Source organism: Idiotropiscis lumnitzeri, chromosome 15 (assembly GCF_059441095.1).
Source record: "Idiotropiscis lumnitzeri isolate Australia: NSW breed Sydney's pygmy pipehorse chromosome 15, RoL_Ilum_1.0, whole genome shotgun sequence".
NCBI lineage: Eukaryota > Metazoa > Chordata > Actinopteri > Syngnathiformes > Syngnathidae > Idiotropiscis > Idiotropiscis lumnitzeri.
This window is the reverse complement of record NC_142405.1, coordinates 15,130,235-15,156,734: the sequence shown is the minus strand read 5'-3', so window position 1 is coordinate 15,156,734 and position 26,500 is coordinate 15,130,235. Positions and strand designations below refer to the sequence as shown.

General features: G+C 41.6%; 2 protein-coding genes and 1 long non-coding RNA gene across 5 annotated transcripts in view; 2 read left to right on the top strand and 1 right to left on the bottom strand.

Annotated features, from left to right (window-relative positions):
* Positions 1 to 83: 83 nt before the first annotated feature.
* The window catches only part of coil (coilin p80), a 38,106-nt gene continuing 11,689 nt past the window's right edge, over positions 84 to 26,500 (top strand). The window contains exons 1-5 of the mRNA XM_088317519.1: positions 84 to 452; positions 12,483 to 13,212; positions 23,637 to 23,723; positions 25,077 to 25,124; positions 25,227 to 25,296. Coding sequence (XP_088173645.1) covers positions 199 to 452; positions 12,483 to 13,212; positions 23,637 to 23,723; positions 25,077 to 25,124; positions 25,227 to 25,296 — 1,189 coding nt within the window. The 5' untranslated portion in view covers positions 84 to 198. The remainder of the gene's footprint in view (positions 453 to 12,482; positions 13,213 to 23,636; positions 23,724 to 25,076; positions 25,125 to 25,226; positions 25,297 to 26,500) is intronic.
* LOC148323063 (uncharacterized) overlaps positions 1,015 to 26,500 on the bottom strand; it is a 34,254-nt gene continuing 8,768 nt past the window's right edge. The window contains exons 2-4 of one of the 3 annotated variants that reach the window (XR_015846684.1): positions 7,715 to 7,759; positions 1,365 to 1,450; positions 1,015 to 1,283 (exon numbers count right to left, since the gene is read on the bottom strand). This is a non-coding gene — a long non-coding RNA (uncharacterized LOC148323063). The other 2 variants (XR_015846685.1, XR_015846683.1) reach the window with 2 other exon arrangements.
* Positions 19,504 to 23,537, top strand: LOC148323064 (uncharacterized). The gene is made up of 2 exons (XM_088317520.1): positions 19,504 to 20,333; positions 21,602 to 23,537. Exon 1 carries the CDS (start codon positions 19,571 to 19,573, stop codon positions 20,099 to 20,101), a length of 531 nt encoding a protein of 176 aa, XP_088173646.1. The 5' UTR covers positions 19,504 to 19,570; the 3' UTR covers positions 20,102 to 20,333; positions 21,602 to 23,537.

Genomic DNA, 26,500 nt, shown 5'->3' with positions numbered 1-26,500 from the left:
ATATTATGTTCATGTTTCCTGCCCCTCTCCCTTGGACGCAGGGCTTTGTTCTCCCTCGATTTACGAACCAATCAAGCCGGGGGGCGTGTCCTGTCCAGAACTCCAGTGGCATTTGGCGACCAAGAAACATTGCAATAAGAGAAACGAAAGCAGCCCATTTCCATTGTTGAAAGTAACCTAAACATAACCGTAACCGACATGGCTGCTGCACGTTGTAGTAACCACATCCGCGTACGTTTGCACTTTGACTATCCTCCACCGGCAGTCGTGGACTGTCGCATGTGTTGGCTGCTTGTGGATTTAAACACGTGTCGCATGGTGTCTGATCTTGAGAGCATTATCAGAGATAAATTTGAGTTGAATCGTCAAAGCATTGTAAAACTCTTCATAGATGATTGCTATCTGCTACACACGGAAAGCATTTATGTGGTACGGGATAACGACAGCGTCAGGTGAGTTTTTGAATTATCTTCTATGGTTATAGTCGTTGCTGCTTGTTTAAGCAATGGTCACAACCCACGGTGGTTTTTGGGGATTACTGTAACGTAATCTGGAATTGGAACCCCCTCATGCGTGCACCCCCCCAAAAAGTAACATATAAGTAACAACATAAGAATAATTAATGACTAAATTTCAGCAAACGTTCTTAAATTACTGCTACAGTATACATAGTTGTCTTGAATTTATTTAAAGTTATTATGTTGAATCTCCTCAACATTATTAATTAGTCATCATTATGGTGAATTTATGAAACATCATTACGTTTAATTTAATCAATGTCATCTTGTTGAATTCAGATGATATTGTTAGGTGTATTTTGCCGGTCATTATTATACTGTATTTACTAAATACGATTGTGGACAATTTAACATTGTTTTATTTATATACAGTAATCCCTTGCTATATCGCACTTCACCTATCGCGGCTTCACTGCTTCGCATATTTTTTTTTCATTGTTATTGTGCTCTGTGTAGTGGCCCCTTGGATTTCGAATAAGGACGCAAACAGTTTCAAACGGGTGTCGTTCATCTTTTATCTCTGAACAAGCATGTTCAGCATTCTGCACCGTGAAAACTATAGAACAACAGAAAAACACAAATTGTAATAGTAGTTTCACAAATAATTCACATATCAATCACGCTCTTGAAACGGTAGAAATTCTCTTTTCTCGTAAGCTTCGTTAATCAGTGCGGGCAGTCAAAGGTCGTTCTGACTCGTCCGTAGCGGCACATCATTTTATCCATTGCTTTCACACGGACCCAAAGGAACTCTTTCGTCTTCTTCTAGTAAAAGTTTCACAATCCAGTACAGTGAGCAATGTTGTTCAGTACAACGAATGGATAACATTTTATACACTACTGTACCTCATTCTGCTCTCCAAGGGCGCCAGTTAAGAGTTCCGACAGTCAGCAATCTTGCCTTAGCTTGGGATAGACATCGAGATTCTGATCTGTAAAATAACGAAAAATCACAATGTCAATTCTTTCCCAAAACAATCAAATTGATGCTCTATACCTAGTGTGTGTTCATATCGATGGCTTTTTTTACCGCACCTCTGTCAACATATGTGCACACGTCGCAAAGTGAAGCAACCCGAAAGTTGAATAACAAAAAAAAGACGAACGCACCAATGCCACAAGGTGGCACTGTAGGACCACAACTTCCCATCTACACGTACAAACAAACCACAACCATGCATCATGTCAAATGCATTGTAAAATAATAAAAAAATAAATAAAGCGGAGTACTTTGCGGATTTCACCTAACGCGGGTTATTTTTGGAACCTATCCCCCGCGATAAACGAGGGCTTACTGTACAACAATAACTTGCATTAGATATACTTATCACAAATTACTTTACAGACCTTAAATAAATTCCATAAACGTCAATTCATGTTAATAATTTAATTTATTTCAAGTGATAGGCCAAAACAAGGCATGTGCAAAATAGATAAATGAATAAAATCAATTCAAAGGTGTACCGTATTTTTACGGCCAAAAGATGCGCCGTATCAAAGGACGCAGCACCAGTTGAGAGTGCTATTTCTGTATTTAATACTTATACTGGGCGCATGCTAGCTCGCGCATGCTAGCTCGCGCATGCTAGCTCGCGCATGCTAGCTCGCGCATGCTAGCTCGCGCATGCTAGCTCGCGCATGCTAGCTCGCGCATGCTAGCTCGCGCATGCTAGCTCGCGCATGCTAGCTCGCGCATGCTAGCTCGCGCATGCCAGCACTCTTGCAAATAAGGGATTGCTGCCTGTAGCGGCCCCTCAATCCGATGAGAGATGTCACAGTAACTAGGCCTGCACGATATGTGGTTTTAACATCGCGATTGCGATGTGCGCGTGTGCAATAATCACATCGTAGGACGTGCGATGTTTCTATCTAGCTTTTTTTTTTTTTTTTTTTTAGAACACGGAAACTTTTGGTTTGTTTCATAAAAGCAGCACGCTACACTATGCACTTCATTGTAGAGACTACACAGATCATCTTGCTCACCCCCACGCTAATTAGCATGGCTGTTAAGAGAGATGTGAGTGGTGTGGTTTGGGCAGTGTGTTTTTATTTCTTTTTTTTTTATATTTTTGCAGTCTGTTGTCTAAACCTGTGATGTTTCTTGCTTGCAATAACATGAATGATAAGACAGACTACAACATCGTGGACAGCTGCCCTTATGTCCAGCTTTCTCTTGCTTTCTCTCAAAAAACGTATTCACATAATGTATTTGTTACAGTCAATTCGATGCATCGATGTCTCAGACTTTGGCCAGCAGGGTGTGCTAACATGCACTCTGTAATACCCCAAGGGGACAAGCCCAATGGTTGAGAGTGTTGCTCAGTCCATATAATGGGCGTGTCGCATTACAAGGCGCTTCGTTTGTTTTGGGGATGATTTGGGACTTTAAAGTGCGCCTTATGGTCGTGAACATACGGTATTTGAGGTTGCTCGGGTACTCCAGATTTAAGCAGTAGATGACCCTAATAGTGACAGTAAGTTCTTTTAAGTGAACTGAATAATCAAAAAGATTCGTTCAAAAGAATCGTTCACCGAATCGTTCACTTCATCATCCAGGCGCACACAGCTCAAGTTAATATCACCACCTTCTCCACATCAAATGCGTCGCTCGGTGGGAATTTGCGTTGGCATTGATGTACTATAATCACGTCAGGCAAATAGTCATATTCTTGTTCGGTGATCATGCACTGGACTTCCCAACAAACAAAACAAAACAACACAGAATAAAACACTCCAAAATAAGTTGTGATGTAAAATTTAAAACCACCATCATTATAATCATGATTATAATAATGGTGATTAAATACGAACAGCAATAATAATCGCAGTAGACACTATTTCTACATCTATAAACATTTGTTATTTTGGAGGACATAACACACGGCCGTCACGTGCCTAGTATGTTTTTTTTCTCGCGTTACGAAGTGCAGGCTGTCAAATTAAGCGGATGAGTCCATGTCTGGTTGTTGCGCTGTATTAAAAATGAGAATTAAAAAAACACTCAAGCACCAAATAAGTTTTGAAATAAAAGTGTAATTTAATGGTAAAAAGCATTTTGATGATTGCACCACTTAATAGTTGCAGTAGACAGAGAAGATAATACATAAGTGCACATATGTGCTATTTAAAATGTATTGGAATAAATATTTTCAAATGAAGATGTCCCCTATAACAATGCCATCTCCCAGATGCTCCAGACAAGGGCGCCTCATCACGATCTGCGAGGGAGTATAAGTTTGGCATTCGCTCTTATTTGTTTTCATGCGCTTGCCGCTTGCTCCGGTACTTGGATGGACTTAGCATTAGCCGTTAGCTTGCAGAGACGGATGCCAATGAAAGCTTGTCCCCACGAGCACGAAATGAGTGCTGTTGGTGAGTGGTTCCTTCCTTGGCGAATCGTGAATCATTCGCAACAAAACAGCGTTCACTGACTGAACTGATGTACTGCATGGAGTTCTCGTTCGCGTGAATCAGAAACGGCAGCGACACGTTCACTCACTGAATCGCTGGCGAACGGGAAATACGTCACGGTTTGCTTCCTGAACGCCAATAGCGTTGGCAGTATGTTCAGTAAATCATGTTTACATCTGACATTGGCTGCTGATTGGCTGTTCGCGAAGATTGACAACATGCGCGAAGCGGACATCAAATGAACCTCACTGGAAAGATTCGTTCTTTTTGAACGAATCGTTCGCGAATGACTCAACACTAGACCCCAAAGAGGAGTGCACAGCCGTGTGCCATGTCCTGCAAATCCTGTAGCACTTCCACCCTCCAGCATGTTTTCGACTCGGCATTTTCGAGCATGGCTCTAGAGGCCACATTAAAACCATAACTCTCAACTATGCTATACGAGCGGAGATCCTTGCAAATATACACAGAGATGCTGTGCGCAAAAGACTGCCCTGGGAGAATGAAAAGAGGGTTTTGCTTGCTGTAGAGAAACCACGCTGGTCTGGCCAGGAGGTAAGCTGACAGGTATGGGCAGATATTTGTGCCACTAGAAACCGAATATTTGAATTGAAAACTGAATTATTGAATTACAAACTGAATTATAATTCAGTTTTCAATTCAATTGTTCAGTTTAAAATTCAAATATTCAGTTTTCAATTCAAATATTCAGTTTCTAGTGGCACAAATATCAGGCCACAGGGGTGCCTCTAGGATGAGTAATGGATTCCAGATACATAGATCTCCTCGTCGGCCAATCAGCACCTTCGTTTTGGAGGTCGTAAACTAACATGAGTATTGCCATCCGCCATCCACAACCATGTGTTACTTTGATTGTGCTTTTGCAGGTCCGAAAGAGACCTCTAGAGGGCGCCAAGCATCGGACACTAGCAATGCTGGTTGCTGATTAGTTCACCGCAAATTTACCTGGCGTAGCTTATATTTTATACCTTATATTCCATGCAATGGCGGCCGGCAATACTAATGAAAAACTTAACGGCCTTAAAAACAAAGGTGCTGTTTTATGGGCTGATATTATGGCCGACGAGGAGATCTATGTATCTGGAATCCATTGCTCATCCTAGAGGAACCCCTGTGGCCTGATATTTGTGCCAATAGAAACTGAATATTTGAATTGAAAACTGAATATTTGAATTAAAAACTGAATATTTGAATTTTAAACTGAATTATTGAATTGAAAACTGAGGGACGTTTCCTCAAGTTGGCCAGTAAGTCCACCTTACGCTAGGGCTGGGCGATATACCGAAAATTTACAGTTACCGAAATTTATTACAATCACCAACATCATTTTGCCCATACGGTAAATTCTGTGATTAAAAAAAAAAGAAAGAAAGAAAAAATAAGTCTCTCTTTTCTGTTTGCGGCTATGTTCTTGCCACTTTAAGGCGACAGCGCATGTAGTCACGTGACTCCCCTCATCTGAATAAGAAAGAAAACGGACGACAGGGTTGTGGCTGGCGATTCAAATCTAGAAGCGGCTAACACGGCTGAAGACGAAGTAACGTTCGTTCAAGTTGTTCTTGTTGCGCTAGTCCCGAAAAGAAATTCAACATCTTTCGTTTGGAAATGTTTTGCGTTCCATAAAGACGATGTTTGAGCAAAAGAACATTAACTACAAAGTGCGTCGTAAAGCACCCAAAACAGTGCGTCCAACCATTTCTTTTTCACCACCTACAACACAACCATTCTGTTGACTTGGAACTTGTTGTAAAAGCTCAAAGTGAAAAGCTAGGTTCGACAAGTGACAACAGCCCATAACGGAGGCGACACCATACGAGAGAACGTCTAAGAGGTGGACACGATAGCCTTGCACATAGATAAAGATATCGCTCCTCTCGCTACAGTGGAGCGCACGGGATTTAAACGCCTCATGAAAGTAGCCGGCAAGAGGTCCCAAAATATTTCTTGCAAACCGTACTTCCCAATATGGACAACATCGCGACGGAAGCTTAGACATGTCAAGCATTTTGCATCCACATCCGACTTGTGGTCGAGTCGCAACATGGATCCCTATTTGAGCCAGACTGCGCATTACATAGACGACTGCTCACCAGAGTGCTCGAGACGGCACAATTTCCTGTTGATGCACACTTGTTTTGTTGCATTTTTTACATTTTATGTAGCATTTTGTTTACTGGCCACAATATCCCCTTTGCACATTATTTATATTGTTTACCAGAGACCTTTACACAAATATAGGCCTTTGCACATGGCATTACAGCACCTTGGCGCAAGCCAATTGCAGAAAAAGGTTTTGCTAGAGGTAACCCTTTTCATGCAAAGCAAGCTATTTGGAATGTTTATACACATTATTTATGTACTTTTATTTTCCATTGAAAGTAATGTGTACCAATTGGTCAAAAAAACTGATAATATGCATTTTCTGGATTTGTTTTGATTTTGGTCCACGTGGGGAATTCATCGTGCATTTATCGTTATCAAGGTAAAATTGCTCAATTTATCGCGATATTGATTTGAGGTCATATCTCCCAGCCCTACCTTACGCCACCCGATTTTTTTTGGACTGTTTTGAGTCACGCTAGCTCAGCGGCGCATCCGTAAGCCTCAGGTAGTATTTCCTCAATGGGAGGGAGTTTGCGACAAGTTGGGCAGTTATGGGTCGAATCTGCTCCGTTGTTTTTTTTGTTTTTTTTTTGGGATCGATAATTTATCGATGCCATTTTCTATTGATATCACCCACCCAACTATCGCGATACATATTGATATTGAATTATTGTCCAGCCCTATGTTAAAGTAACAATAACAGATTGGCGATTTCACTTTGTCACCGTCATCTGTCATTATTTCAAGCCAAACCAAACGGGTGGCCCGGCTTCCAGCGATTGATGGACCGGCTAAATTTACAGACATGCCTACCTTTGGTAAAAATCTAAATTTATATTAATATATCCCAAAAAAACAAAGGTTATACTCAACAATCCATAATTTTGCAACATACGAGGGACTGCTTATGTGGTCATTAGGACTTACATTGAGGTAAACACAAAGCGCTTTCAGTATGCAATCTCTGCATTTTCCAACAGAGGGATTCTATAGCTAAGAAATAAACAATCTACACATAGTATCTGTGCATACCTTCAGGACATGGCTTTTCTTGGGTACATTTTTTCATTTAGCCAAATTAACCAGAACAGGAAACTGGTATGCTGACTGCTTAACGCCTGGGAATGTTGTTATATACGGAACAATATAGATGACAGAAGATTTTAACCTAATCCACATGTATAAATCTCAAAAGGCAAGTAGAGCAGGTGTATCTAAAGTTATAGTATATATTAGTAGTTTATATAATTCATCATATTAAAATCATACAGATAAGTACAACAGCGGGTGTTGTGTGCATTTAGTTTTTTTTTTCTCAATTAAAAAAATGAAATGGATTATGTACATTTTGGTCAAGATGTATTAACCAAACCGACTTGAACAAAATGACAGTGATTTTGTTCATCTTCATGAGCAAACATAAATAATTGCTTAAAGTTAGAACTATGCACTTAAAAACATGTTCATGGGAATTGCAGAGTGACAACAACAATTTCCCATGAGCAAGGGTTGCTGAGATAAAGAAACAGGATCAGGGCAGCCCAGGCGGTGAGGAAAAATAAGGAAATCAAGTTAAGATGTATTCAAAAGATGTGAAAGGATATGCATGTCAGCGGCCGAAATGGCCATGTGCTATTTTAGAGTGCTTCAGGAGGTCGTACCTTTTTAGCTACAGTTGTCAAATATTCTTTGCATTTCCACAAAACCTGAAGAAATGGAGAAAATCATTAATACATCAGAATCAGAAATCCCTTTATTGTCATTGTACTCAAGTGTGCAACGAGATTAGAGAGCTCCCCTCTCCAGTGCAATACAACAATAATTCAGATAGATATATAAATTAGATAAATAAGAGAATAGTTAGTGCAATGGAAAATAATACTGGATAGGATATATAAAAACACATCACGTTCCTGTTCTGCAAGGTAAGGGTGGTCGTGTGTGTGTGTGTGTGACAGTTTAGAATGGGGATGGCTCTTGGAAAGAAACTGTTTCTCAGTCTATTAGTCCTTGATTTGATGCACCTGTAGCGCCTGCCAGAGGGCATCAGGTCGAACAGGTGTGAGTTTGGGTGTGTATTGTGACGTTAAATAAAAAACATTTTTACCACAGGCAATGTGAAGTGACAAAGCAAACAGTGTGTCTTTTGTTATTTAGCACATTAAAATAAATCATGCATCTATGATTGAAATTATGCATCAAATTATTTTAGTGGCACGGAATAAACTGCCATAAAATCATGCATAAAATAAATGATTGTCAAGTCAAGTCAATTTTATTTGTAAAGCCCTTTATCACAGACAGTCTCAAAGGGCTTTACATAACCACAATCGACATCCACTGATCTTAACCCCCGGGAGGGCAAGGGAAAATTCAAAACCCCATTAGGGGAAAGGTGAGAAACCTTGAGAAGGGATCGCAGATGGGGGAATCTCCCTTCCAGGATGATCAGGCTGCAATGGATGCCAAGTGGGCAACATTTGATGCATAAAATGATGCAATACAATGTTAGCTGAGATAATGGGAGAGTCAATCAAATGAAGTGCTGCAGGAAGATGAGTTCAGTGGAGCGGGTCCTCGTCCAGGGCCGTAATCTCCATGGCAGCACCTCAGAGGATGAGCCTTCGATCTTGTTCCGGTCAGTTGGTGTAAAATGAGAACAGCCACTTCCAAGTGAATCACCATCATCTAATTCCCAAGCCGGGGAACTGGGAACAGAAAAAAAAAGACCAGAAGTAGTAAACAGGCCCACAAGTAGTTCAACAAAGTGCTGAAATATAAGTAAATCAGATGAGGCGCTGCATGCAGACGACTTCGGCAGAGCAGGTCCCTACCCGATTGGTCATTGCCGTAATCTTCATAGCAGGGGAACAGGGGGGAGAAAAGAGAAACGGCAGTAAACAGGCCAACAAATAATTCGATTAGATGCTAAATTATATAAATAAATTGATCAAATGACGCGCTGCAGGAAGACGACATCCGTGCAACAGGTGCCTGCCCAGTTGGTCAATGCCTTAAACATCCTAGTGGGTCACCGTCACCTAATCCCCCAGCCGGGGGGAGAGGGGGCAGAAAATAGAAAAGAAGCGGCAGTAAACAGGCCAACAAATGGTTCAACTAAATGCACAAGTGGTTCTTTAATAGTGTTTTGAACATTTCTACTGAGGTGGCGCCTCTAATATCTGTGGGTAGTGCATTCCAAAGCATTGGTGCTCCAACGGGAGAACGCTCTAGAACCTGTGGACCTCTTTTTGGCTCGCGGGATCACTAAAAGACCAGCATTTTGTGAGCAAAGGTTTCGGGACGAAACATATGGTACCACAAAGTCAACGAGATAAGAAGGTGCTAGGCCGTGCAATATTTTATGGGTAAGTAGCAAAACTTTAAAATCACATCTCAAGTGGACCGGAAGCCAATGCAAATTGGCTAGTCTCGGGGTAATATGATCAAACTTTCTCGTCCTAGTCAGGAGTCTTGCTGCTGCATTTTGAACTAACTGCTGACTTTTAATACTAGACATGGGGAGAATGATCACCCTAAAATTGAATTTGACTTCAGACCAGCTTGCCCCATGTCATCAGCAATGACCCTGACACAGACATGGCGTAGATATCTGCATGATTCACAATTCCATACTTGAGACATATTGGACAGAAGTTTTTTTTTTTTTTTTCCCTCCCCTTCATCCTCCGCGACCGCCCCCTGGCCGTCAGCCGTTGTGGTGCAGATGACTTCTCACTGGAAGGTGATAAACTAAAACGTGGCTTGAATGGCTGTGAGTGGACTATCCCACTTTTCCCTGACGCCAAGCACATCAATGTTGGGAGGGCACCTGTTGTAGACTACATGAGGAATCTGCACTTAATTGTTGCGACGCTAGCTGCTATCTCGTAAAAAAGGAAAAAAAAGTTTAGTCTAATCAAAAATACATTCTTCTTATCAGCAAGACATTACCGCTCTTGTCCACAAACTCAACATCATAACAAAAACAAAACTCTTGTAGCTGCCGACTTACCAGAAAATGGACGAAAAGTCCCCGGAGCACCAAGTGTTTGGTTCCGTCATGGCGGCCAGTGTTATTACGCTTTGCGCATGTGTCAAGTGGACGGAAAGCTTATTGTGACAAACTTCATGTACCTAAATGATTGTTGATTAAGTTTTACTCAACAATATTGACTATTCCAAATACTTATTTATTATTTCTTTAAAGGTAATCCAACACTCATGTTTTTTACAAAAAGTGAATGTATTTCATGTTTTTAATACATTACACAAGAAATACTACACAAGTTTTCCATTATTTTGAGTGTTCTGCATGGATGTGTTTCAGAAGGATGTCTCGATTACTTTTTCACCCCGAATTGGAGTTTCTTGAGCTGAGTTTCTGTCGGTCCGATACCCGTCAATGTTTTGAAGATATGTTTTTTTTTTTTTAATTTTGGTTCAGTTAGGCGAGAATTATCAAGAATTAAGAAAGATGCGACGCTTGAAACCACCCCAGTTCAAAAAGCACAATGTTAAAAAACAAACAACAAAAACACTGTGGTTATTTTGCCGTGACCGGTGTTCTGCCAAAATGTCCTACCTGTGCTACACTTCCTACTGTAGGCGGATTTTACAGCCTGACCTCAAACCTACCCCAACTCACTATTGGCCTTATTAGTAGGATGTTATATGGGACAAATTAGTGTAGGGCTCTGTGTCAGGGATGTTGACAAAAACACCAGAATTATTATTTTTTATTAGGTTGAAAGTTGCTTGAAAAAATTCACCAGCGGTGAATGAATACGCATTACAAAGTGTGTGAGAAAGTTGCTGAGTTAGTTGTTTCGTATCACCTAAAGGGGCTATGCGTAGCACAGCACATTATACTAAGTGGTAATGCAATCTCAACGCAAATCATATATGTCTAGATTGCATTGTAATGTCCGCCTTTTGGTCAACACACAGAGTCGCAAATATAAACTGTACGTTTTTAATAAACAAAACCACAGCAAATAAGACTCCTACAGAAGCTATTGATGACCACAACTCAGGTCAACTCACTCCACATCCAGACTGACTCCCTGAGCCAATCTTCCTGGCTCATCCCCTCTCAATGACGTCATCCACTACTCAACTGATCTCGCCCTCACATGCACAAATGACAATGAAGAGATAGTATAACACGTACTAACAACCACACTTGCAACAAGGTGCTATACATGCAATAATTAGGATAAAATAGGGATTCAACAAGGAATTGAAAATATTGGTAAGATTACTATTTAAAAGTGCTGGCAACAAATTTCAGTTTTCATTTGTTGTATATCCTTTCAAGCGTACTTGTTGGCTAAACTAAACAAAAAAAAAAAATAAACAAAAAAATCTTGTAGGCTACATGTCACAAACATAGCATTTTTTCCCTATTATGACTTGTGTATTCACTTGGATACAAAAATTTGGACCATACTTGGAGGCCCTCATCTTTTGTTTTAAGGTTATAAATTGCCCTGTCTATCAGAATCTGCTTTTAAGAATAGCACAAGTGTACCATTTTTAGAGATACTAACCCTTTAAGAGTAAAAATAAATCTTTTTTAGGGGGGGGGGTTACATTTTGGGGGTCCATCCCTTGGAAATGCTTTGTGTTGGTGGGGTTTGAACTGATTTATCATCATATTTGGGAACGGTACTATGAAATTAGAGTGTTTCAAGACATTCAGGTCTTTGTTGCGAGTGCAGGAGGCCTCCAAATATGGCTACGGAATAAAATTACCATTTTGGAACCTAAACTTAAGTCAGCTTTCATCAACATTATGAGCCAATAAAAACTTTGATTATCCAACTCGTTCACTATGAACCAAGGGTGTCACTAGGTTTCATGGATAGGGCGCAGACTTGCTCCCCTAGGAGATGTTCATTTGCACAGATTTAGAAACAATACAATACTGTGTTTAAAGTCACCATTAGATACAATGTGTTATTTCAGTCTGTTTTTTAATGCTATCCGCAAACACTTTAAGTATGATTACAATATTAGCCACAAAAAAAATATATATTCAGTAATGTGATTCGATCAAATTTAATGAGGTATGGATGAACGTCCAATATCTAAATCAAACTGCTGCTACATTTCACATTAGTTGTCACACTTAACAGCCGTTTGAACAAATTAAACATATGTCAGACAATAGTTAGGTCAGTGGGCAAGGCTGCAAATATCAACTAGAATTATGGCTGACGGCCAGGATGAAGAACCATATTCTATGGGTTTAAAAATAAAAACTTTTTTTCTTATTGTTAAAAAAGTAATATATAAAATGATAAAGTTGTAGCTTTAAATGCTCAATGTGAATGATGAACATTCAAATTATTTTCAGTGTTGTAAAGAATGCAATGTTTTGTTGTGCATTGTTTGATTTTTGCATGTTTTGTTTCCATTTTCTAGTGTGAAGGTGGACTTTGTGTCTCACCTGAATGGAAAACTAAGTGAAAGTTCCAAAAAGAGACAGAAACTTAAGTCCAATCCTATTGGTGAAAAGGTAACACGTGTGGAAAAAAAGAGGAAGAGAAAGTGTGAGGAGACTCTGGAAGTGGACACCAATAAGACACCTGCTTTGGAGGCAAACGTTGAACCTAAAAACAAAACCTTTAAGAAGAAAAAACAGAAGGTAGCGGGAAATGGTCTGACTGCCACTGACCAACCTGCATGTTTTTCCCCCCAAAATCACAAAGTCCATCCCACCTCCAAGATAAAGGAAATATCACGCCAATCAAAATCACAGAATACCCCTTCTCCCGATTACAGTAGGAACAGTAGTGTGCAGGATGAAGCCCCCAACACAACAAGAACAAACTCCTCTGTCCTTGCAAAAGTATCTCCTCCCTCTGAAGTACCGTCAAGCACTGTTCCTGTCAAGAATTGTTCCCCGTCCTCCCCATCAGATACAGACTTCTCAGAGGAGGGCAACACTGTAGCTCCCAGGCGTGAAAATAATGATTTAATTGGTATTAAATTAAGATTGCATCAGAATTCATATTCTAAACAATCAAACCGTGCACAGAAAAAACATTCAAGTGTGTCAGCATCTCCAAGTGGCGAAATCACGTCGTCCCGGGAGTCTTGTGAGAATGCAGAGCTGGTTAAGCTGCAGCCCATGCACCAACAAAGTCTCTGTGTGAGTAATTACCTTCATCAACTCATTGTCAGATGTAAAGATTCTTATGTTAGTCGAGAAAGTTATGAATTTGCCAGTTTGTTTTTGTTCCTAATGTTCATTATGTTTGTTACCAGCACAAATCAAAAACTTCATTTACATTTTTAAAACATTTGGGAGTTGTGAGGGCGGCACGATGGTTAGCACTATGGCCTCACAGTGCAGAGGTTGTGGGCTCAATTCTGGCTCCGGCTTTCCTGTGTGGACTTAGCATATTCTCTCCGTGCTGGCGTGGGTTTTCTCTGGGTACTTCGGTTTCCTCCCACATTCCAAAAACATGCATAACAGGTTGATTGGACACTCTAAATTGCCCCTACGTATGAGTGTGAGCCCAGATGGTTGTTCGTAAACGCGTGCCCTGCAATTGGCTGGCCACCAGTTCAGTGTGAACCCCACCTACTGCCCAAAGGTAGCTGGGATAGGCTCTGGCACCCTTGTGAGGAAAAGCATTACAAATAATGAATGGATGGATGGGAGTTGTGACTAATTAAGAAAATGCTGTTTGTTTTGCCGCTTTGACTGGAGTAGGGGTTAAACATTTTGAGGGCAAGGACCCCCCTTACAAGGAAATTATTTTACCAGTGACCCTCTTATCACATTTTTTGCAGCTATTAATACTACTACTACTTGAGGCCATGAGAATGATCTATATTTAAATGGATCACATGTACCCAAAGCTCAAGTAATGACCAATCAAAGCTCAGCTTGCTAACGTTAGCCGTGATTGGTTGTCACCTGAGCACGTGATGACATTTTCAGCTAGCAGCAAGTGGCAGAATGTGTTTCTAAAGGTATTGATTGAAAAATAATGAAGTAATGTAATGAACTTTTTATTGTTAAATTGCTAAATAAGATTAGTGTCCCATGAAAGCTTTTCAACATCAATAGTTTTATACAAATTAAATTCCAAGCGCGGTTTTGTATAAACCATTAGTTTAACAAACTTGTGAATTAACTTTCCAACTCATATTACTGTTGTTGGCACAACCGACCAGCAAAGCAAACACTCAATGTTTTTTAATTCACACTTCTCATTTGGCCCATTACTCATGTCAATAACTTACTAAATTTGGGTCTTGGATAAATTTGTTTCGCACAACTAAATTTGTTGTTTTAATGCATTGCATTGGATATTAGTGTATTGTTATTCCTCGAGTGTCTTCTCCACTGGTAGTTCCTGAACGTAAACATGTTATAAGAATAATGTGGAGCAAACAACAATTTTCAATTAAATTTAAAAAACTATATATTTTCCCCACTTTAATGTTTAAGATAGTCAACAAAAGTAAACATCAGACAAAGATAACTCAAGTAAACACAAAATGCAGTTTTTAAATGACAATGACAATTTATTGCGGGGTAAAATTCGATTCAACGATAAACTGTTCCTGTGTGAAAAAGTAATGCTTGTATGTTTTGTATGTTTGTCGTGCTGTTGTACCCGAAATTTGCTTCAACGTAATGTCACAAATTTATAGCGGAACATTCTTATCTGAATTTATGGCAGAAAGCAGAATTCATGGTTCCATCAATAAAAAAGCTGCCTTGCTTCTTCAGGACCTTTAATGACTTAGGTCCCAAAGAAGGAAAGCAGCCCCAGACCATCACACTACCATGTTTGACTTTTGGTATGATGTTTTTTTCCCTTGATGCTCTGCTGCTTTTTTTTTGGCTCATCAGTCTTAGGAAACATTCAGATGTTTGTTTGCAAAATTAAGATGAGCCTTTATGTTCAATTTGGTCCATGGGTTTTCGCCTTGAAATTCTGCCGCGGATGCGATTTTTGCCCATTTTGCTTCCTTATTGTTGAGACAAAAAACATTAACTGACCTTAATTGAGACAAGGGGGAAGGCTTGCACCTCTATAGAAATTGTACTGGGTTTGTTTGTGACCTCTTCAATGAGGTTTTGCTGAGTACTTGGTGTCGTTTTGGTACTTCTGGGAAGGTTCACGACTGTTTTGTTTTCTCAATTCGTGGATAATGACCTGAACCTCCTGAAATGGCTTTGTAACTATTTTCAGACTGACAAATGTGTTTTGCCAGATGTTCCCAAACAACCCTCACAATACGTTTGGGTCTGCCAGTTCAGGCCAGCATCTTCACCTACCATTGGAGCCAATACAATGACAGCTGCGCCATTCTCTTTATCCAAGTGTCTAAAACCATCGTTCGCGGTTAACCGCTTCCCGATTGCCCGGGGCAAGTGAAATTTGGCCACGGGCAAGGTAAAATTATGGGCAACTTACCCGACCGGGCAAGCATTTTTTAAAGCAGCCAAATATCTTCAATTTCGACGAAAACCTACGATATTTCGGCCGAAAATTGACAGCCGGAAGTTTTCTTACCTTCTTACCTTTTTTTCCCGGTTCCGGCGCCGCGCGAGTGGCTGCCTGTTTACAGCAGCGTGGTTCACTATTGAGCCTTTTTCGTGTGTTTTTTCCCTTTACCCTGTTTTATTTTATTTTACCTCATCGCAGCAATGGACATCCAACTTGCGGTGGTCTTACTGCTGTTGGGGGCTGTTTTTTGCGCAATCGTGTCCGGAGACAAAACTCGGAGCTACGGATCGATCGTGTACTCAAGAGATCAGCTGTTAGCACTCCGTGCTAACCCCGCGTCGGCTCCCGGAGTGAGACCCGATATCCTCCGCGAGCTGAGGAGGAAGAGACGGGGATGTCGTGCGGGGGCTAAACGCCAGGCAAGGTGGAGACGATACCACCCCGTCCTCCCGTCCGTTATTATGGGGAATGTTAGGTCCCTCCCCAATAAAATGGACGAGCTAACAGCGCTAACCCGGCACGAGAGGATTGTCTGGGAGGCTAGCTTGCTGGTGTTCACGGAGTCGTGGCTAACAGAGCTAATGCCGGACGCCGTCGTGGAATTGGACGGCTTCCAAATACTACGCGCGGACAGGACACTGGAGAGCGGTAAGAGGAAAGGGGGAGGGCTGGTTGTGTTTGTTAATGATAGATGGTGTAACCCTGGGCACATAACTGTTAAGGATCAACTTTGCAGTCGGCACATTGAGCTGATAGCTGTTAGCATGCGTCCGTTCTATTTACCGCGAGAGTTCAGTCATGTGATCGCGGTGGCGGCGTACGTGCCACCCTCTGCTAACAGTGAGACAGCCTGTGACGTACTGACTGCAGCTGTGAGCAGGCTACAAACACAGCACCCAAATGCCCTGCTCCTTATCTCTGTTGACTTCAATCATGCTTCTCCTTCCTCCTCTCTGCCTTCATTCACACAATATGTAACCTGCCACACCAGAGACAATAAAATATTACAGTACTTTTATCATTGCAGTATTTTTCTATCGTTGCAGTACTTTTACTATTACAGTACTTTTAACATTGCAGTATTTTCTATCATTGCAGTACTTTTCTATCATTTCAGTACTCGTACCATTACAGTACTTTTATCATTGCAATATTTTTATCATTGCAGTATTTTCAATCATTCAGTAGTTTTTATCATTACAGCGTTTCCCCCTCTGTATAATGGACAGGCATTAGGAGTGTTTCCTTACACTTAGATACGTTTATACTGTGTGTATTTGCATGCTTTTTAGGAATGTCTGCTGCTAATGTTATACATTAACGGCTACATTACGCCGCCGACTCTGTGTGATCTATATCTTTGCTGCTGTAACACCTTAAATTTCCCCATTGTGGGACTAATAAAGGACATCTTTATCTTAGCTTTATCTTTATCTTCTGCGCATCTTTCTGCGCATGTTTACAAGTGGCGATGAGTTTGTTCAAATCCGAACATTTCGGATTCCTCTGACATGACTAAAATAGCTCGAATATTTTTAAGTAGACAATTCAGTTGTGAGTAAGGAATAAAAAATTAATAATATTGCATCTGGACATTCTGCAAATTGCATTTAAGCAGACAAAATACAACTACCTATTTCCGATTTTTTACGACTATTTACCGAATACGTTGGAAGTGCGCATGTTTGTAATTTAATGTAATTTAATCTTCGGGCAAGAGAAAAAAAATGTCACTTGCCGAAGTTGGGCAAGTAATTTGGCCACTCGAGCAAGGCAAATTTTAGTGGCACTTGCCCTATGGGCAAGCAGTTTTTAAAGTTAATTTCGAACCCTGAAAACATGCGGCCACATATCCGATGGGATGACCACAAAGTCGATCATCAAACGCCGTCCTAGGGTGTCCAGGTTCCAAGTGCACATATAATCATAGTGCAGTTATGGGCAATCCGTAACAAGCACAGAAGTCCAATAACAGAACAACGCTGGGGTTGTGGTGGGGGGTGGTTGTGTTCTTCCCAATCACTCCTTTCCAGGTATCACTGTCATTGCCTACATGAGTATTGTCACCCAGCAAAATGATCGACACCCTAGAAGGAGCACTCACTAGCACAAACAACAGTTAGGACCCATCCCTCCACCCAAAGGCAGAGGGAGGCTACCCTCTCGTCCACTGTGGTAAAACCTGACCGGCGGCAAGAATTAGGCCCACACCTGCTCTGCGTCTCTCAAGAGTGGAAGAGAGGTCAACCACTCTCAAGAGGTCTGGTGCCAGTGCCCAAGCTGTGTGTGGAGGCGAGTCCAACTATGCATATCTAATTGGAACTTCTCTGCCTTGCACACCAGCTGGGGCTCTTTCCCTGCCAGAGAGGTGACATTCTACATTCATAGACCCAGCATCTGTAGCTGAGTATTGGGCTGCCAAGATCCCTGCCTTTGGCCGCTGCCCAGATCTCTAGGCACCCGGCCCCTTTGGCCCCTCACAGTTGATGAGCCCACGAGAAGGGGGACCCACATTGTCCTTTTTGTCTGTGCTGCACCCCTGGGGCCTAGCCACGAGACGCTCACCTTTGAGCCCCACCTCATAGAGTGGTCCATATTCTTTTTGTAGAAATTATTGTTACACCCCGATCAGAAACTTCTGCGAAGTCCCAATAGTTTTTGGAGAAATTATCATGGGACTGCTGAGAAGCAAGCAGAACCACTTACTCTCCTGCATACTTATCGTATCTTATTATTATTATGCTGGATTTTTCCTGTGTGAATTAAGCCTCAGTTTTTTAACGTATCCACTCTAATGAGCAGAGCTGAGCATTTTACAAAAGTTGGCTTACAAACGTTCTGAACAATAGTTTGGATTTATCAACATCAAACGTGAGCTCATGTGAACTCATCACGTCCGCAAAAATCAAAACTACCATGCCGATCTCCTCTCCACTTACACAGGCTGAAGAGGACAGGATGAATGCGCACCGGAACCCTGACTGGTTATATTTGGGACATTTAGCTTCGCTAAAGTCTCAGGAGGCAAACGGCTGCTGACAGCAGGTATCCTGGAGGCGGGCATGGATCTTTATCCCTTTCCGGCTAACAGTAGGACAATGGCATGACGAAGAACAACAATTAGGCCGTTAAAACGAAAGATGTTAGCACTCCATGTCACGGATGGCTTTTGCCTCTCAAGCAGTCGCGTACGTTCATGTCTGACACTGATTACAGAAGCCAGCTTCGCCATGCCAGTGAGCATGTTCTTTTAGAATCAGAATGCCTTTTATTGTCATTGTACTCACTGTGCAACGAGATTAGCTGGGGCCGCTTCGGGAGCATCAGTGTTGGATAGCGAGCTTCACAACCACACCAGTTGTCGTGCCTTGGTAATAAGTTGGACAACATCCAGCGCACCTGCGCATGACCGAAATTAGGATATGCAGTGCAGAAATGGATGGAGAGATGGACTTTGAAAAATTCAGAGCACAATAGCTCCAGCAAGAAGGCCGACTCCACAGCAGAGTGTGGCCGGTTTGGAGCGTATAATTTTCAGATGAGTGGTGTACGCATAGCCATTCGCGCCCATGGTGGAAAAAAAAGTAAATTAAGCTAACGCTTATGGCTGAAATTGTAACATAAACCACCTACAACCTACTTCGTCATCGGTAGAATTGGAATACGAAATCTCAGACTCAGAACTGCAGAGAGAGCTGTTATGTTCTGAAGATGGTTTCTAATAGACGGCGTGTTGCAGGCTTTAATGTCGCCTACAATTGAAAAACTTGTGCCAATCCTCATCCAAATAAATGTGCAACGCTCAGCAGGACATAGATCTGACTGTCATCTGCATGGCAATGGAAGGAAATACCAGGCAAAGTCCTCAGAGCATGTGCCCACAAGCTATCACATGTTTTTTGCAGCATCTTCAACCGCTCCCTGGCTCACGCAGTCATCCCCTCCTGCTTGAAAACCTCCACCATTATTCCTGTCCCCCAAAAGTCACCCACAATCCACCTGAATGACTACCGTCCTGTTGCTCTCACACCAGTCATCATGAATTGCTTTGAGAAACTGGTTCTCCCGCACATCAGAGACTGCCTTTCTCCCACACTGGACCCCTACCAGTTTGCATACCGAGCTAACAGATCCACTGAGGACGCCATCGACACTGCTCTGCATGTTGTGCTGGGCCACCTGGAAAAACAGCAGAGCTATGCCCGGATGCTCTTTGTGGACTACAGCTCGTCATTCAATACGATCATCCCAGACACCCTCATCACCAAACTAGACATTCTCGGCCTCCCCGCCCTCACACGCACCTGGATTAAGGGCTCTCTGACCAACAGACCGCAGACTGTGATGCTCGGCCCCTACACATCCTCCACCCTAACGCTGAGCACCGGTTCCCTTCAACGATGCGTGCTGAGCCCTCTCCTGTACGCTCTCTACACCTATGACTGCAGCCCGGCCCACGGAAACAACACCATCATCAAATTTGCTGGCGATACGACAGTGGTTGGTCTGATCTCAAAAGGTGAAGACAGTATACAGGGAGGAGATCCAGAGACTAACGGCTTGGTGTGAGGACAATAAACTACAGCTCAACACTGCAAAAACGAAGGAGATCGTTATCGACTTCAGGATGAACACGAGGACAGTTAATGCAGCTCAGAGGATTATTTACTGCCCTCTCCCGTCCGTCCCTGTCGGACATCTACACCACCCGGTGCCTCAGCAGAGTTCTCAATATCGTCAAAGACAATACTCACCCAAGCTCACACCTGTTCGACCTGTTACCCTCTGGCAGGCGCTACAGGTGCGTCAAAACAAAGATGAACAGACTGAAAAACAGTTTCTTCCCGAGGGCCATCTTCATGCTGAACTCTCACACACACCTACCCTTACCTTGCAGAACAGCAACATAATGTGTTTTTATTTATCCAATTTCACATTTATTTTCCATTCAATAATTTAATCTTCTATTTTATATATATAATTAAATTACCGTATTTTCACAGTCATAGGACGCGCTGCCTCAAAGGGCGCAACACCTGTTGAGGGTGTTATTTCTGTCTTTGAAGCACACTGAGCGCGCCGCCTTACAAGGCGCTAGCTCAGCTACTTTTAGCATAAGGCGCTAGCTCAGCTGCTTTTAGCATAGCAGTAGCTCGGCTGCTCGCGCTGACTCAGCCCATGGCAATTCACTTTGCCTCAATACCATAAGCAATCGCCACATTTCAAAGACAGTTGCGATGATACCATTGACAATCGCTATCATTAACAATGACTCTAACCAATAATAGGTATCATGGCAATAGTCTACAAGACTACGTCAGGGGAGGGACTTCACTGGTCACCACGCTCCTTAGAGTCACGGTTTCAAAATAAAAAATAAAAAACTCAGCACACAAGCAAACAATGAAACAAAGAAATAAGATTAACACAAAACATGTATCTCTCATGCCATCAATATACCAAAAAGAAATAAAAATAACACAAAATGATATAGCAATGGCTTCTTGGGAGCCATTAGAGCAATGCCTTCTGGGAGCCACTCAGACTCAGCCAAATCACATGGCTGTTTAGAGAGATTTGCATGGCTGTTTAGAGAGATGTGCTGTAATGCTTTGGGCTTTTTGTCTGTTGTCTAAACCTGGGACGTTTCTTGCTTGCAATAACATAAATGATAAGACAGACTACAACATTGTGGACAGCTGCCTTTTTGTCCAGCTTTCTCCCACACCATCACCCAAACACCATAGTCACATAATGTATAGTCATGGTCACTTTGAAGCATAGATGACTCACACTTTGTCCAGCAGGGTGTGCTAACATGCACTCCGAACAGCCCAATGAGTAAAAGGGTTGATGGTCGCGAGTGATACTTTGTCCATATAATGAGCGCAGTCGCCTTACAAGGCGCTGTGTTAGTTTAGGGGAAGATTTGGGACTTTTAAGTGCGCCTTATGACTGCGAAAATACGGTATTGTTGTATTGCACTGGAGTGGGGAGCTCTCTAATCTCGTTGCACACTGAGTACAATGACAAAGGGCATTCTGATTCTCAAATTCCATGTTTTTATAGGATGGAACCTCGGGGCAGCAAGTGTAACGAAAACAGCAAGGCCCCCAAAACCGAACCTTGTGGGACACCGTACGACAAAGGGGCAGAGCAGGACTCAGTGCAACCTAGGCAAACACAGAAGGTCCTGCCAGTCGAAAAGGATCTAAACCAGGCATCACCAAATGGCGGACCGTGGTCCGGATCCGGACCGACAGATGGTTCGGACCGGACCCATGACCAATCTATCATGAATTTTTTTCAGGGCGCACGCTGCAATTCTAGCTAATACGGAAATGGCGTCACTGATTTGAGCCAATCAAATCTTTTGTTTACGATCCACTGCCAATTGCGCAGCAGACCGGAAGAGAGTGTTGCTGACAGTATGCCTTGCTAAAAAGTTAGCAAGGTCGATGCGTGTTGTTTTAAATGGGTGGACGGAGAAATTTTGTTTCGTTCTGGCTGCAGCTGATTCAAAACCAGTGTGCATCATATGCTCCAAAACCGTCGCAACATTGCGAAGCGCCACGACGAAACAAAGCACCGCCCTTTTGTGCAAAGTTATCCGCTGAAGTTTGAGGTGAGCGCACGTAAAAACATCAAACTTCGAGTGCAGTATAACAGATTTTAACATTTTCGTTTACAGCCCAGCGGCATGCAAACGAATGTTCATTAAAAGTATCATGGATTTTGGGGAAACATAAAAAAGGAAGTTGTGAAGGAGTGCTTAAATGCGGTTGCACAAACATTATTTATGAAGGAAAACACAAAGCCCAGATGTGTGAAATAATCTACCAAATCCCAATGGCCCTGACTCCGTTCCAAACCAGATTTAAGTCACACTCATTTTTCTCATTGAGAAGTTAAAAAATATTCAAAAGAAAAGGTGGTGTCAAAGCTCATTTTGACTTAGTTTTTCATGAGGACAGCCATTTTTATTGATTGTGTACTGAACATGTTGACCTGTTTTACTTGGATAATTCGGCTTTCCGTTTTTTTAGGCTCATAACTCTTTGATTTAAGAAAAAAAAAGGTAAAAGATGTTAACTCAATGCTTAGGACTTGATATATTTCTGCAGGAGATATTTTACTGTTTTTTCTGGAAGTGGCAAACTTAGATTCCTGGAGCCACATTTTCTTGAATGTGAAATAAACGCCTTATATTTGTTTGACTGGCAAACGTGTTTAATGGGAACATTGCTAACTATTTAGTATATAAGTGCGCTCTGTTGAAAATGACTAAATATTGAAACTATAGAAAAATGTGAACATAGGCTAGACATTAAGGGAAGTTGGACTTTGGTTCTGACCTTTTAATTGGAAGAAATTTTAGTCGTGGACCTCTGTGACTTTTAATTGAATCCCTCTGATCTAAACCATTCTAGAACGCTACCGCTAATGCCCACATGGTGCTTTAAACGAGCCAGAAGAATATTGTGGTCCACCGTATCAAACGCTGCAGTTAGATATAACAAGACAAGGCATACATAGTCTCAAGTGTCGTTTGCCAGAAGAATATCATTTAACACGTGACTGCATAAAAGGCAATTTGGTCTAAAATTTGACAGCACACCTGGATCAAGGCCAGGTTTCTTAAGCAGAGGGTTCCACCCCCAGCATTAAAATGTTGGGGGACTACACCAGAAGAAAGACTGCTGTTGATAATGGCCTAAGCCAATTCGACAATACTTGGGAGAACTTCTTTAAAGAAATGAGGATGGACGGGGTCATGTGGTGAGCCGGCTGGCTTAATATGGCAAACCACATCCTCCAAAGATGACAAGGATATTTTTTTGGCCAATATTCAAAATGAGAAGCTTTCCCAAACCCATGCCGTTAGAACGTCCTTTGTGGAACCAGTATCTTCGTGAGAGCGTCTTGCCCGAAATGTGTGCTCCCCCCTTAGTCTCAGTTTAAAACAATTTTGTGTCAATATCTGTCAACTGCTGGTCTGATGAGACAGTCTTTATGCACAATATAAAGTACAGTATTTGTATGTAATCCATTTATCATTATGTCTCCTTGAAAATTTCAATCTATTGTTTTCCTCCTTGTGTAGAATGCTTCTGAAAGTATTCTGCAAGATTACAGTGATATGCCGCTTCTTGCCGCTCCTCCACAAGTGGGACAGAAAATAGCTTTTAAGGTAAACGTTTTTTTTCCCATTTGTTAAACATGATTAGTTTATTTTTATGTGGTGGCTGTTGAATGTGAAACAACTGACAAATTTACTTCACTCCCTTTCAAGCTCTCTCCTGGCAAAAGTGCTTATCATTTATATTTGATATTTGAGTTTTTATACTCAATTAAGCCAATATACAGTATGTGAAAATTAATTGTAATACTGTTACGACTGCTCCTCTACTCCAAAAATATTATTCATCCAACATCTAGCACCTGTGAGCTGGTCTTTCATCTAAGGACGATTGGCCGACAATCCAAAATACCTCTGCATTTTCCAGACAATTACAGTATTGTGTAGCTAAGCTTTTAGCAAGTAGCCATGCACAAAGTAAAAAAAAAAAATTATATGCAGAGCAGGTCCGTACTGCCAAAGAATCATCACAATATTTTGTGGACTGATGAGAACGCTGTGTCATCCAAACATTCCATCGTTCTCAAACCCCAATTTCAATTAAGTTCGCGCCATTGTGTAAATCAAATAAAAACAAAGCTCAATCATTTGCAAATATTTTTCGACTTACTTACACAAAATATGTGGTCATGCCACTATAGATATTATCCATCCATCCATCATCTGTACCGCTTCTCCTCACAAGGGCCACGGGGGGTGCTGGAGCCTATCCCAGCTCTCTTTGGGCAGTAGGCGGGGGACAGAACTGGTTGCCAGCCAGTTGCAGGGCCTATAGATATTAGTTCAATGATTATCAGGAAAGCAAAATATTTACACATTTTTCAGTTCTCACTGTAAAGGTTTGCGTTTATTAGGAGAAATGGCAGTGACAATGGAGAAAGGAGACTGACGGCCACACTCGTTACAGTTGCAAATTACGTAACTGCTATGTCATAGATTTTGACAACAGCTATATTTCATGCTTAAATATTGTTCACTTCGGTTACGCTGTGCAAAAGCAGTTTGTCAATTAGCATTCTGTAATGAGTGTAACTATTCCTGTTTCTGTATTGGACACCTCATATGTTTTGTCCAGTTCAAACTTATGAATTGATTGCCAGCTTTTGCTGACTTAAGTTTTTTTGGCTGTGTAAAGGTCCTTCATGTAGTCTTCCATTCGTAGAATAGGAGCTGTGTGCGGGCTGTTTTTTTTTTTTTTTGCAGCCCACAACCTGGAAGCAGATTGTAAATATACTCTTTCCATTCTCCTGGTTTAGTTCTGGTTTACATTGCTGTATCCACTATTGTGTCACGTTTTTTTAATTGTTGTAAAAATATTTGGTGTTGCTTTGAATTTCCTGATTCTCTTTGACCACTTAAAGGAAAAGTAGACCAACATTTCCACACATTTGTTTTTGTCCACAGTTGCTGGAGCTTACTGAGAATTATACACCAGAGGTGTCAGAATACAAGGTTTGTAATTTTGCTGCAAATTATAAAAAGAAAATCAAATTTTAGGTGTATTTGAGGACAGTGAAATTATCATCACTCATTCCAACCATTTTTGCATTTTAGGAGGGTATGATTATGAGCTTTGACCCAATAACAAAACAGATTGAGCTGGAATTGCTTTCGGGTGCACAAGGTAAGCCAAACAAAAAATCCACAGCATCATGTAATGTTCTGCCGATGTTGTTATATAGTAAATCTGACCAACAAATAGGAAGACAACCACACTTGTACTGCTTCTTTACCTTTAGAGTAAGTATTCATAACCATGTCCGTTCAATTTCTCTGAACAGTACAAAGTAAAGCGTGTTTCACCTGTTTGCATAAAAGGCAAGCAAACACAATAATCAACTGTTTTTGTTCATCAGTGTGCCTTTCTGTAGATGGATTTCATTGTTGCAAATCAATCAATAATCAGAGCCTCGCACCTGTTATTTTGAGTCATAAATTGTTGCACTCCATTAAGTATTGCATCATTGCATTGTCACAAGCCTGCATTTAGTTACCATGACTCAGATAGACATGATTACTCCCACTGTACCAATGTGAACCTTCAAAGACCAGGGTGTCCGTACAAGAGCAAGGACAAAAGGCAAGAGAAAACGGCTCAGTGAAGTGAGCGAAAAACCCTTCGTATTTCTTTAAGAACATATGAAGTGGCTTCAGATTGGCTTAATGTACACAAGTCCAGAATATCCCACACTTAACGCCAGGAAGGTCTCAATGGACATGTTCAAAGAAGAAGCCATACCTGAACAAACAACATTTCAAGCCTTGTTTGCTGTTTGCTGTGGCACCTCTGAAAGACACTCCAGCGACGTGGAAAAGAGCGTTCTGGTCAGATGAAATGGAAATGTAACTTTTTGGCCTGAACACCTGGAAGTATGTTCGGCACAAAGCTAACACGGCTGATGATCTGGCACAGACCATCCATACCGTGAAGAATTAAGGTGGGAAAAGAGGGATATGGGACTGTTTCTCATCCTTCTGTCCTGGTGAGCTTGTCCTTGTACAAGGTACTATGGATTCTGTGACATTCAGTGACATTCTTATGAAGAAGCTCTTCAAGTATGCAAAAAGCATGAACCTGAAGAGGAAGTTAACCTTTCAGCAGGATAATGATCCAAAACATACAACATGAGAGAGACAAAAAATGGCTCAGGAAGAAGAAAGTGAAGGTTCTAGACTGGCCCAGGCAAAGCCCAGGTCTCAACCCAAAAGAATAAAAAAATAAATAAAGTCACTCGCGTCGGACTCGAGGTGCATTCACTGACCACTTACGCAGTAGGAAAGTTACCAGGGGTGACTGATTCTGGCAGCCCCCCCTGGAACTTTGCCTA